Source organism: Chionomys nivalis, chromosome 15 (assembly GCF_950005125.1).
Source record: "Chionomys nivalis chromosome 15, mChiNiv1.1, whole genome shotgun sequence".
Lineage (NCBI taxonomy): Eukaryota > Metazoa > Chordata > Mammalia > Rodentia > Cricetidae > Chionomys > Chionomys nivalis.
The window spans coordinates 3,469,781-3,483,881 of NC_080100.1; the positions used below are offsets into that span (position 1 = coordinate 3,469,781).

Below are 14,101 nucleotides of genomic sequence, written 5' to 3' on the forward strand. Positions count from 1 at the left end.
TCAGGTTCCCATGTGCTAACAGTGTCCAGCACATAGTTCCCATTCTGTAAACGTCTGCTCCGGTGCTGGGGTGACAAGAAGAAGAATGAACAATGCATGGCTCTGGGCCCAATGAAGGCGGGTGCTCTAGGTAGCACATCCTCAAAAAAGCGTCATTACAGCATTGTAGGCAAGTGCCTGAGATTCCGGGAGGTGGGGTCTCGAGTGCATATGGGAAAGGCAGGTGGGAACAGGAAGGTTGGTGGTAAGAGAGAGCCTGAGAAGCTTTAAAGAGATGGTGGCGTCTCAACCAAGTGTGGAAGACGGGGTTTCTCACACATACCTGTAAGTGGGGTGAAAGTGTACTGGGTGTGAGGCCCCACTTGTACCTGAGACTGTACGCTGGGCATCCCGTTAAGAAGCCTGCTGTGTATAAAACACTGTGCTGGTATCTAGGAGATATAAGTCATAAAACCAATCACAGAGGACCAGCCACCTGCCGCCTCCGACCTCCAAGTATGCAGTGTACATCAACACAGACCTTCTGAGAGTTGCTAAAACAAGCAGACCCGTTCATTCATTCCATAGATACCACGTCCCTGCACGACACTTTAGGCTCTGAGCAATGGTAAAGTACACACCTGTGAGTTCCTACTCTCTCATGCTCACCTACTTTGACCATTTTATCTTTATTTATTTTAGGTGATGTAACCCAGAGACTATGGGGGGGATTTCTGGGATTGCAGGCCTGGAGGACATGAGCTGGCCATGTCTGGGCTGCCCACAAGATTTGGAGAATGATAGTGACCATACACACAAAGTCTGGCTTGGAGCAGACTCACCAGAAGGAAATGTGGTTTTGTGTCTGCTGCAGAAGCATCTGGGACCTGTCTGGTCTCTGTCTCTCAGACAATGCTCACAGCAGGAAGGTGAAGGACAGTGAGCAAGGAGGACACTGGCAGGACATGGCAGTGCTCCCTCCAGGACTCCAGAGCAAAGCTGGGAGCCCGGGATGTAAGTGGGGGGGGGGGGTAACAGCGGTGGCTGCAGAGGAAGACACAGCTGGCTGTGGAAACAGGATTCAGAGACTCATGGGTGTAGCGAGGGGTGGAGCTGTAAAGAGAAAGATCCAGAAGGACCCAGCACAGCCTTGTATGGAAGCAATCAGAGAAGATGAACCAACACCAGGAGACCTCCCAGGGGACCTTGGAATTCTGGGAGGATTCCCTCTTGGGATGGCTAGGTGTGCCACCTGCATTCCCCGAGCAGTCCTTCAGAGTGGCCACCAGGAATGGGACAGGGAAGAGGTTAAGACCTGGAGAAATAGCCATATTCCTGTTGTTCACTAAGAGGCATGTCTTAAGTATATTGGAGGGAGGAGAGGTGGGTACACATGATACTTGTCGTAACCAGGGATGTATGGGGAGGTAGGAGGTGGTGGGGGTGAAGAGGGGGCAAATACTGAAAGCCAGTGTATCCATCATGGATGTTGCTGTGAGGAGGCCGCCTGTTGGCTCCTGGCTGTTCAGCCTCCTGAAATAATCACACAGAATCCAGATTATTTAAATCACTGTTTTGCCCATTAGCTCTAGCTTCTTATTTACTAACTCTTACGTCTCAATTTAACCTATTTCCATTAATCTGTGCATCACCACAGTTTTGGCATGTCTATCTCTGACAAAGGCTCAATGGCTTCTCCTTGACTCTGCCTCCTTTTTTCCAGCATTCAATTTGGTTTTCCTGGCTTACCTAAATTCTGCCCTATCAACAGGCCAAGGCAGTTTCTTTATTAACCAATGGTATTCATAGCATACAGAGGGGAATCCCGCATCACTTCCCCTTTTCTGCTTAAATAAAAAGGAAAGTTTTAACTTTAACATAGTAAAATTACATAAAACAGTTATCAAGCAAGAATTACAATTATAATAGTTATATCCACTTTATCTTTTATTATAGCTAAGAAAAACAGTAACTATAACTATAAATTCTTTAACTCCATCAAAGACTCCAGAATGATATATTACCTAAGTAAACAGAAAACATATTGTAAGTAACTACCAAAACTCTAGAATTGACAGGGACACCTCACTGCCTGGACAGTCAATAAAAGTCCTCTGTACCGTTGGGGCATCCATCTTCAGCCTACAGGCCCATAGTGTCCAACAGATTTTTCCATGAAGCAGGAAATTTCAAAGACAAGTCCACCTATATTGGCAGTTTGTCTGTGTCCTGCAGAATGGCTATCAGACTCTTTAATGAAGCAGGAACCCTGAAGGATAGTCTCACCTTTAGGCAATTTCAGCAGTCATTTCTCTGTGGGTCCTGCAGGTCCAGTTCACACAGCATATCATCAAGCAGTCCAGGCTAGAACAGTTTATTGCCCAAATGGCTAGCAAACTCCATAAGGAGCGTCTTCAATGCCCATCTTCTTCTTGAAGTAGATTGGTGCTGCCAGGAGCAGATGTGTCTTGTTGTCATGAAAAATCTTTAGTTCTTAAAACATTTTAAATGCATTCTTCCATTGAAGGGCATCTACGTTGTTTCCAGGTTCTGGCTATTACAAACAATGCTGCTATGAACATAGTTGAGCAGGGAAAGATGGCCACCTGGTGGTCAGATACTAACATTACCTCCCAGAATGAGAAATTCATACTATCAGAAGACATGAAGGAGCTACAGGCTCTTAGGGGTGGTTGGGGAATTTAAAATTCATAACAAAATTCAGCCCATTTTGGGGTAGTTGATCAAATGGAAGACCCTCTTTTCCTTGTGTGTGTCGGGGTGAAAACACACCTGCATGAGCATGCGTGTGGAAGCCGAGGGCATTCTCCAGTGTCGTTCATTCTTCAGGTGCCCTCCACCTTGTTTGGGAGGCAGAGCCTCTCACTGGCCTGCAGGTCTCCAAATACACTACTCTACCTGACTAGAAAGCCTCGGTGACCTGCTGCCTCTGCTTCCCCAGCACCGAAGTTAGAAAAATGCCTGATTTCTTTGCATGTTTATCATTTTAATGTGGACTCTAGGAATCTCTCATGTCCTCCCTTCTTGCCTGTGCATTGAGCAGAAAGCCCTTTGATGACTGAGCTCTTTCAACCCAAAATATATCTTCTCATAAAGCAAAATAGAATGACTTCAAATAGCGAGTAGCTTCTTGGGGGACATTTTTCTTCATTCCTCAGGCTAATCTGTCAGGCACGCCAGCTGAGGCCTTTCACTCAGTTAGGCAGCCAACTGCCTGCCGATCATACCAGCTTTCAAAGTCTTGCTTCCTAGATGCTGTGTGTGTGTCTGAAGGTAGAGAAGGGGTGAGGTGAGAATGCAGGCCTTTGGGTGGATTCTCATAATGGCTGGTGGGACTTGACAGGACAGGGAATCTCCTGGAGTCAAGGCTGGAATTCAGGTGTCCCACCAGGGCTGAGGACATTCCAACAGAGAAAGAGTTCTTGAAAGCCTGACAGCTCTCTTCTCTTTGCTGCCCTCCCCGTCTGTCTGTCTGTGGGGGTGTGTTTGCATATGTATCCATGCACATGCATGTATACATGCATCCATGTTTCTATGAAACTGTGTGGGGCCCTACGTAAGCAAGTGTGCATAGGTGTGATGGGCAGGATTTAGGTCAACTCCTCCAGTTCTCTCCAGCTTCATTTTTTGCATCTCCCATGGGACCTGAAGTGTCTGTGTCCTACTAGATTAGCTGCCAGCATGCCAAGGAAACCTTTAGTCTCTTCCTTCCAGATGCATGCTGCATCTTGCTTTTTATTTGGATGCGGAGTGTCTTAGTTTAGTTAGGATTTACTATTGCTTTGAAGAGGCACCAGGATCATGGGTCTGCCCTCCAGCCTCAAGGTCTGAATCCAGCCTCCTCCAACAAGACCACACTCCTTCCAACAAGGGCATACCTCTTAATAGTGCCACTCTCTATGAGCTTATGGGGGCCTAATCCATTCAAACTACCACACTGGGTATCGGAACTCATGCCATGATTGCAGTTTAGAAGCTGTGCTTTGTAAAGTGCTATTTTTTCTTTCTGTAAGGATGTTGAAATAGGTCTTGGGCTGGTTTTTTTGATACTAATGCCATATTTCAACAGCTGGGTAAGATTTAAAAAGAGATTTATTCTGTTTATGGATCTGTAAATCTAAGCCCAGGTAAAGGCCCTCTTGTAAAGCCTCAAGAATATCAATGTGTGGTATCATACAGCAGGAAGCAAATGTCTGTCTCCTTCCAAAGCCAAAAATGGTCATCTCAGGGCTCTACTCTGGTGGCCATATCTACTCTTAGGCACTTCTCCAGGTCTCTCACTCCAAACACCGAAGTATGCACACTGGTTGCAGTTGCTGTGGGGTGTTTTGCTGCTGAATGCAGGAAAATGAACCCAAGATGCCCTGGGTAGCAAGGCCGAGAATGCACCAGGCTTGCTCCTCAGCCTGACTACGCCCTGGTCCTGTGGTTGCTAGCCTCTGATTCTTCCTGGATTCCCTCCAGTTGTAACCTTTCCACTCCATCCCTGGCAATCAACAATCTCACTTAGACCCCTGGCATGACTTAAATGCTAGGCATCGCTTTCCAGTGCAGTCTTCTAAGAGCCTCCGGACATCAGTCCTGTTACTAAGTTACTGGGGAGGTTTGTAACAATGGTGATGTTGCAACAATAGTGACTTTGTAACAAGGGTGAGGATGCCCTTTTGTCCCACATCCAGCAGACCCTCCTTTCCACCTGGGAGTGGTTCCTTACTCTTATCTTCCAAGGCCTCACCAAGAGCATTCTTGAAAATCACTTAGAACAGCAGTTCTCAACCTTTGGGTCACAACCCCTTTGGTGGGTGGGTGGAGGCAAAAGACCCTTTCATAGGGGTAGCATATGGTCTATCCTGCATATCAGATATTTACATTATGATTTATAATAGTTACAAGATTACAGTTATGCAGTAGCAATGAAAATAAATTGATTGTTGGGCATCACCTCAACATGAGGAACTGTATTAAAAGCTTGCTACATTAGGAAGGTTGCCTTAATTTACAAGATGCCTTTTCCTCTAAATTTCTTCCAGTCTCAATTTATCACTCGAACGCTAAGCCACTCCTATGTTGCCAGGTACTTGCAACCAGAAATCCCCTCCCCACATTCATTGTCTGAGTCTGTTTGTGGTTACTAACAACAGGCCACACACTGAGTGATTTAAAGGACTGGTTTGGTTTCTCTGCTGCAGCAGCCTAAGGCTAAGGGAGAACACCTGGCAGTGGTCTCAGGCCTGGGGAAGCCTGGAGGCTGAGGCGAGGCCCTATAAGGCAGGAAACAGGGAGTGCATCTGTGTCTCTCCTCTGGTATTCTTCTTTTTCCAAAGCTACTGTAGCCCATCAAAGGGCACCACTGTAATCCTACTGTTCCCCAAGTTTCTACCTCTAGACACTCACCTAGTGGTGTAAATTCCTGTTCTCTTAATAGCATGCAAAGGGAATTAAACAACAGTGCCTTTGGAAGGGGCAGAAACATAGCAATATGTATTTATCTGTCTTCCAAGATGGATAGGGCTATCAGTGAATGATAAATACTTAGTTTCTGCATAGTAAATCCTGTGGTTTAAAAAAAAATCACCACACAATTTAAAATGTGGTATTTGAAAAATCAGTTGAGCCAGGTGATGGTGGTGCAGACTTTTAATCCCAGGACTCGGGAAGGCAGAGGCAAGTGGATTTCTGTGACTTCAAGGCCAGCATGATCTATAGAGTAAGTTTCAGGACAGCCAAAGATACATAGAGAAACCCTGTCTCAAGAAAGAAAGAAAGAAAGAAAGAAAGAAAGAAAGAAAGAAAGAAAGAAAGAAAAAAAGAAAGAGAAAAATTTGTTGAAACTAAGAAGCAACAAGAAGCAAAAAGGGAAATTGGTGTACTTTGGGCTAAAGAAAGACATGGGGAGCCTGGAAGGCCAGGGAGAGAGACTTCCACATGCCTAGATTGATGGCAGGGCGTTTCAAGAGAGGCAAGCACAGGAATGTGCAGTGGCAGGAAAGCAGTGCTGAGTTTCTTTCTCAGGACCCTGTAATGGTGTGCTTTTTGGCCAGAATGCAGTAGAGTGAGAGCATGCTGGTGTCTTCATGGCTAAGGCAATTTGCAATAAAATAAATAAAACACAAGCCCATCCAGTTGGGAAATGAAATTATTGTGAAGATATATCTGTATTGGTCAGAAGTGAAAATGGTCCATGTCCACCTCTCTCGTCTCTGACAGATGACATGTGTTCTTCTCAGGGCACATGGCTCCCTCCTGCACCTACTCATCCCCTTGCACTAACTGCCCAGAAAGAGAATATTCTTGAGAGGCACCAGGGTCCCCACCCTCATCCCCATTGCCAGACCACTGAAGCCATCCACAGTAATCCTGTGATGGAAGAAAAAAAAATAGCTAAAGCTGAGGTCCAACCAGATGGGGATCTGAATCTAGACAAAGATTTCCTCACAGTTTGGACAGTTTGTCAGATCATCTTGCAGCAGATGCTGGAGTCAACACAATGCTGGTATAATGGGCAGAACCACGCCCTGACCAGGGCTGCTTAGCTATGCATGCCTCCTGCTTGCTACTTAAACCTAAACCCATACCATAGTCCTTCTGCGGACCTTGGGTAATGACTGCTGGTGGGGGTAGTTAGTGGATTTCTTTTTCTTTCTAATGTAACCATGTTGGGTACATCTTTTTCTGCTTCTCACTATTAATTGTCTTCTTTAGTTGGCGTGTGGTGGATGGGTGGCCAAGCCTAGCTTGTTAGTTATCAGGGATTGGCTCTGATCTTTAAAAACTGTGTTCTTAGCCGGGCGGTGGTGGCGCAGACCTTTAATCCCAGCACTCGGGAGGCAGAGGCAGGCGGATCTCTGGGAGTTCGAGGCCAGCCTGATCTACAAGAGCTAATTCCGGGACGGGCACCAAAGCTACAGAGAAACCCTGTCTCAAAAACAAAACAAAACAAAACAAAACAAAAAAAACAAAAAACAAAACAAAACAAAAAACTGTGTTTCTCTTAGGCATTCTCTATTCAACAGTCTCTGAGGAGACCGGACTTTCTGTACAGACTTTGTATGGCGTGTCAGATCATGGGCCTGTCTTGCTTAGGTGTAAACAGCAATGACAAGACGTACAGTCGTCTCTGGGTATCTGGTCCTTTGATGTCAAAGAAGGTGACTTTAAAGAGGGACAGGGTGTGAGGGGTTTGAGTGTTATCAATTGAGCTTTCCATCTGGGGAGTTAGGACAGGACCGCAGAATCTGGGTGCCCACTTAATAATGCAACATTATGGTTAAAAAGTCTCAGAAATTGGAACTTTGTAACCAGAAGATGAGGAGTGTTCACTCTTCCCAGTAGATAGATACTTTTGGCAACAAAGAAAGTTTCTGAGGGCGGTGGATACAATGTAAGGAGGTCAGGGAGAGTTCAAACCCTGAAGGCAAGGCGCCTTTTACAACGGAATGAGAATTTCTCCCTTTCCCTCTCCAGCATAAGCATGATGGTGTCTGGGAAGCGGCTCAGAGGATGCGGGGGCTAGGTGTGTGCAGACACGACCCACAGATCGGATGTAGGGCTCTTCTCCTAGGTGGGAGGTGAGTTTAGCGGGCGTTCGGGCCCCGCCTGCCGCGAGGCACTTCGGGAATTGTAGTCCGTCCTCCGCTCTCCCCCCCCCTTCCCCCCCCGGAGGCTAGCGGGGCAGCAGGGTTGCACGGCCCTGCCCAAGCCTAGGGTCCTCCTTCGGAAGGCTGCGACCTAATGGCATCACGGGACCAGCCCCTTAGAGGCGGAAGGCACTTAGGTGTCTACCCAGGGCCTGTAATACGGCAGGCGGGCAGGAGAGGATCGACCAATCTCAGAGGCAGGGCGTAGCTCTTGCTCGGCTCTCGCAGGACACGCCCTAGGGCTTTGTCCTTGGCGCCGCCCCGCGCCGACTTTCCGTTCAGGCGGCGCCGCGGGCAGCCCAGAGAAGGGGCGTGGCCGGGTGGGGCGGGGACCTGGTGTGCTGTCGTCGCGCTTGGGCCCTCCGGGCTGCGCCGTTCCCCAGTGCACAGGGCTACAACGCTGGTCTGCGCCTCAAGCCGCCTCCACGGGGACCTCGGAGCACGCATGGACCTGCCCGCGCCCGGCGGGAAGCGGCCAGGCTGGAGGTGGCCGGGGTGGCGGGGCAGGGCCGAGGCAGCGGGCCCCTGAGCGCGCGCCCTGCAGGCCGGACCGCAGCACCATGATGCCCGGCGAGACGCACCCAGCGGCTCCCGGGCCAGCCGACCTCGCGCGGTGTCAGGGCTGCGCCTCCCTGCAGCAGGTACGAGGATCCCTGGCCGACCCTTTTGCGCTGTCTTGGGAGCAGGTGCCCCTGTGCTTTGTTTAGTCACGGACTCCAGAATTGGTTCACCTGGCGCAATGCTGGTGGTAGACAAGAGCGAGCGTGCTCTGCAGGGCCCATTCCTCCCCTGCTCAGATTCAGGGTTTGCAGGGCTGAGTTGGGGTGATGGGTCACCCTAAGTGCAGACGGAGTCTTCTTTTCTGGGGGGAAGACCTCGCACTCCTGATTATTTGTTACTCGAAGATAAGGCTTTTATGATTTATGTTGCGTGCTCGGGAGCTGCATTTCAGCTTACGCACCATCAAGCGTAGCTTTTGCTAAGTGACATGTTGTCTGGTTAAAATCCCACGAAGATGTGTACGCGTCGGTCGTTTGTTATGGTGGCATGTTCTGCTCTCAACAGTGGCTCGCTGCAGCTGAGTTGTGGGGTTGGTTTCCTGACGTAATGGGAATAGTCCCAGTTCACCTCATTCTCCTTGCCCCATTCATCTCACTCCGTCTCCGCCTCGTGTTCTAGGCACTGACCACGTTCTGGTGAGCCAGGTGAACACGATTAAGATGAACGTGTACAAGTACCACATGGCAGGATTTTAGATGTTGGGGAGAAAATCACGGAAGGTATCAGGATGTCTGAGTTTTTGAGGCCGTGGCAGACGTGAATGTTGAAAAGCAGCTCTGGATATCGGTTCTAACCAGTGGGACTGTTTCCGTGATGGGAACGAGCTGTACATGCTTGATGAGCAAAGCTTGTGGATTCCTCATGGCTGCTGAGACGAGACGAGATCGGACTGGATTCAGATTAGGTAGCCATCCACAGAAACTTGATTTGACTGTAAAATGCAGTCGTTGTGCCGATTTATATATTCTAGTTGTTTTGGGAATAGGAAATGGGACTGACACTCTTATATAAAGGAAATGAAGAGTCAGGGCATGTGTTGGGTATCTTATAATCCTCCCCTCCCATCTCATGATTCTGAATGGCATGCTCATGCATCTTTAATAGACCATATTTGGTTTTTTTTGACCCTGGATATTCACTCAGAGGAATTTTTTTTACATCACCTGCTGTTTTATAGCAAGGCAAGGAGAAGAGAAAAATTGTGTTAGAAGTAATATATTGGTGACAAATCGAGTCAAAAATAAGAGGGGAGAGTAGGTGAGGACCAGGATGGTGATTGCTGGAATTTTGTGGGTTTTTTTGGAAAATCATATCTGAGCAAAATGGTGAGAGAATGAGTTCTGTTGGTTTCTTTGGAGACAGACATCTTAGTGGATGCCTCACTGCCGGAAGTGCTTTCCCAGTGTTTTTGCGAACAGCATGTGAGGTAGTTTGAATGTATTTGGCTCCCATAAGCTCAGAAAGTGTCACTATTAGGAGGTGTGGCCTTGTTGGAGGAGGCTGGATGACACAAACCTTTAATCCAGACCTTGAGGCTGGAGGGCACACCTATAATCTGTGCTGCGGAGGGGGTGGGCTTCAAGGTTTCATATACTCAGGATGCTGCCCAGTGTGTCAGTTGCGTGCAAGATGTAGTGGTTCTAGCTCCAGCACTATGCCCGCCTGCACACCGCCAGGCTCCCTGCAGTGACGATATTTGACTGAACCTCTGAAACTGTAAGCAAGCCCGTTCAATTAAATGTTTTCTTAAAAAGAGTTCTGTGGTCGTTGTGTCTTTCATAGCAATAAAATCTCAAGCTAAGATAGCAAGAAAGCCGGTGTGACTGAGGGTTTGCTGTTTGCCAAGGTCAGAACAGCAAGAAGAGCCTGGGTTGTGTGAGTTTTACACACCATTATATGGACTTGTCGTCTCTGAGTCCCTGTGTGGACTGTGCTTCTCTCCCCTCCTGAGAATGCTTCCACACACTACCCACCAGGAGTTTCTGTCCTGTTGAATCAGCAGAGGCATCGAGTTGTGTGAGACCATCCTGGTGCTTGTGGTCTCTGACAGCCTGAATCTCTTTACTGGTTCTTTTGAGCCCATCATCCCTAATTTTACCATCCTTACTGTAGGGAACATTCAGACCTATGGCCTAAAAGCACTTCCCAAGAGCACCGCTTTCCCCTCCCTCCAAGACACAGTTCCATTCTTGGTCCCCAAAACAGCAACTAGAGGAGGGTTTCTTTTAGATCTTTGTAGGCCTGGTCTGTGACCTTTTTTTCTTAAGGGGCAAGATCATAAATTACTGGGCTTTTGGAACTTGTTCACACCTGCTCAGTTGCCATCCAGGTGTGAATGCAGCCAGAGACAAGAGTAAAAGAATCCCTGTGACTGTGCTCCTAACAACAGGAAGTTGACTTTTGAAAAGGCTTTTAAGGGCAATAGTGTTCAGCAATGCTGTGAGTTCCGCTTCTGGAACACTAATTTGCAAAACGAGTGTGGGAAGATGGGTCTTTAGCAAACATAGAGCATCCCAAGAGTCTCTGCTTATTTCCTGTATGTTGAGAAATGGGAGCTTAAAGTGTGTAGTACAGAATGGAAGTCTATAGTCCCGGTGCAAGGCACAGGATGAGTTGGCGAGTGGAAGCTGGGTTTGACTAAGGTAAATTATCTCATTGATGTGACCTAGGGAGAGTATTACAGCGCGGAGTTAATCAAAGCCCTAGGGAATGAAGAAGCTGAGTGTGGGATGCAAGACAGGTTCTCCTGTCAGGGAAGTGGAAGGTACCAAGATTTCAATCTCTGAATAGCTCTGAACTGCGATGGAAGGGAGAAACGAAGCCAGCCAAGGTGGTGAGGCTGTTGGAGATGTGGCACTGGAGTTTTAAAATGGCATTAAAATGGTTTTAGCCATTTTGGATTGTTTATGAAGTGTCTCTGAAATGTCCTAATGCACTTCCAAGGGAGTGGCTGCCGGGTTCTAGGTTTCTGTAGCTGCTGAGTTCGCAGTAAGAATCTTCCTGGGCTGGGAGGTGTTAGGCAGCCCTTTGAGTCACTTAAGTTTTAAAAACCACTAACATCTGAAGAGAATCCAGCAGCTGGGGCTGGGCCCTTGAAGAAGAAAGCATGGAATGGGGAGGGGTGGAAAGAGATAAGGAGACTTAAACAGGAAGTGGGTCACTGGCCAGTTGGGAGGAGAAAGATGACTGGACATCACCACAGCAAATGCTTGGTGTGTGCAGCTTAAACCCCGATACTCCTTGATCCTGCGGAGGATGCCAACGTAGACTTTCTCACAGTGGCACCTACTGCAGTGCTGGGCCTTCATTCTGAGTTGGAGCCCTAAGGTAGCAGCCCATGTTCTGAACTGACTAGTCCCTGGCTTGCAGAGCATCTTCCTGTCTGTTCCTTCTTTCCTTTAGAGTGGAAGATACAGTTGCCGTTTTATCTACTCCCTCAGAAATGTATCTAAAGGTGCTGTGCTTCCCTCATCCCAGGTTATCTTGTGACTTCACAGAGCACTCTTGACCTTTGGATTAGAGGGCTTTGTTACTGATTTGTAGCCCAGCATCCACGTGTTCCAGAATCTCAGCAGTTACACAAACCAATGTGGAACCTAAATCAGGTGATACTCTGTAAATTAGGCAAGCTCTGTGTTCCATGATTGTAGGTTAAGCCGGGGAATTGGTTGTTGGAAGTCACATCATTCCCCAATCCTCTTTGAAGCATTTGAGAGACTGCGCTGCTGCATTAGATTTGTCTGCTTATAAAAGCTGGAGATGCTCCCCAGAGCAGGAAGCTGGTCAGAAGTGTTTCTTGGAAGGAATCCTCAGCACGGTGAAAGTCCCGGAGCAGAAAGCACAAATGCTGAGAGAGCTGTCAGAGAGCCTGCAAATTGCACCCCGCCCCCTTCTCTAGAACTGCTGAGCATGGATCCCACCTGCACACAGGCATGCAGATCAGAAGGACCTAGAGGGTCCTCCACCCACCATCAGCTGCTATCTCACTGTTCAGAGTTCAGTTCCAAACAATGCAAATGAATCTGGATTGAACATTGCTGTATAAACTGGTGCTACTAGGATGTCTGACCCTACACAGACCTGCACACGTGTTATGGTGTAGTTATCAAATAGACTGGTAGTCATGTAGGGGATGATTGAGACAATGCAACAGAAAACAAACGACTTTCCTGGGCTTTTGTTCTCTTTTCTTTATTCATATAGTGTTTATAATATGTGGAGGGAAATTTTCTAATTTGTGGATGTTGGTTCCAAGCTGTGCCTATACAGTTCCATGACTACTTAGTTCCAAAATATATAAACACATTAGCCTTCTACACAGCAAAATGCCCAGGAGAAAGCAATGGAGGAAATGAAGCAGAGCAAAAGACATTGCGCCATTTTCTTTACCGTTGCTTTCTTTTCTTTTCTTGAGACAGGGTTTCTCTGTAGCTTTGGAGCCTGTCCTGAAACTAGCTCTTGTAGAAAGGCTGGCCTCAAACTCACAGAGATCCATCTGCCTCTGCCTCCTGAGTACTGGGATTAAAGGTGTGCACCCCTACTGCTCAGCGTACTGTTGCTGTCTTAACATTTAATTTAAAATTAGTCAGGTTTGGGGAGACGGTGGAGCTCATTAAGGCTTTGGTAGTAGTGCAGAAGGGGCTGAAACAGTTAACTTGGAAGGCCCTCCTTTCCTTCTCGGGCAGAGGTTCTCAACCTTCCTAATGCTGTGACCCTTTAATACAGATCCTCATGTTGTGGGGACCCCAAACCATAATTTATTTTATTGCTATTTCATAACTAATTTTGCTACTGTTATGACTCGCATGTAAATGCCTGTTTTCTGGTGGTCTGAGGTGACTCCTATGAAAGGGTTGTTTGACCCCAGGTTGAGAATCACTGCTCTACGATGTTATATTTGTGGTTTTAAGGTCCACACCCCCCATTTGTTTTCGCTAAGCCAGAGTTATATGTGGTCAAAGTTGAGAGAGAAAACTGAATATAATGTTCTATTAAGACAACCTGCAGCCCTGCCCATATATTCTTTGCAAAAGACATTATTTTTAATTGCATTATGTGGATTTTTGTAATGAACCTTCTTGTCTTTAGTAAACCTGTTGCATGTTCTTTTTGTTGACATTTAGTGTTGATTCCTAATCTTGGAAGTTGTGGGCGATGCACTCAGGCTTCCCATCTCTCCACAATCCCTGCCATCCTCTTGGTGTGCAGACTTCAGTTGGTGCGGTGCGCTTGAGGTTTGGCCACATGTCAGTTAAAAGACAGTATAGTGTGGCTGGCCTGGCTGCTCTGGAACTCACTGTGGAGCTGAGTTAAGCTCCTGATCCTGCCACCACTTGCCAAATGTAGGGGTTACAGCCATACACCACCATGCTCTGTTTAGTAACTTGACTTTAGTTTTAGTTTTTCTTGTTATTGAGATAAAACACTTAGCAAAAACAGTTTAAGGAGCACTTGTTTTTGCTCGTGTTTGAGAGGATCCAGTCCCCAGGGAATGCATGGCAACAGTATGAGGGTATGAGGCCCGTGCTCATGTTGCACCAGCAGTGAGGAGGCTGGGAGGTGAGCGCAGGAGCTCAGCATGCTTGATCCTTTTCATTCAGTGTGGGACTTCAGCCCTGGCATGGGGCTACCCACATTCAGAACAGGCCTTCTGTGGTTAAACCTCTCTGGAGATTCTCTCACAGATGCTCAGAGGTGCATCTCCTAGCTAATCCAGATCTAATCAAGTTGACCTTCAAGATTGATAACAACAATAATTCTCTAACAACTTTACATCCTAAATGTGAATATTTACTGTATGCTGGAGATTGCAGAGGACTGAGCACTTAACGTGCCTGATCCTGGTGACATGTCTCGTAGGCTCTTCAGTGCTCCTACCTGAAGCCTAGAACTGAGGCAGGTAG

General features: G+C 47.3%; 1 protein-coding gene across 1 annotated transcript in view; it reads left to right on the forward strand.

Annotated features, from left to right (window-relative positions):
• The first annotated feature begins 7,971 nt into the window (after positions 1-7,971).
• The window catches only part of Ice1 (interactor of little elongation complex ELL subunit 1), a 54,483-nt gene continuing 48,353 nt past the window's right edge, over positions 7,972-14,101 (forward strand). Inside the window, exon 1 of the mRNA XM_057789466.1 lies at positions 7,972-8,278. Within this exon, the coding sequence (XP_057645449.1) occupies positions 8,198-8,278 (81 nt within the window). The 5' untranslated portion in view covers positions 7,972-8,197. The remainder of the gene's footprint in view (positions 8,279-14,101) is intronic.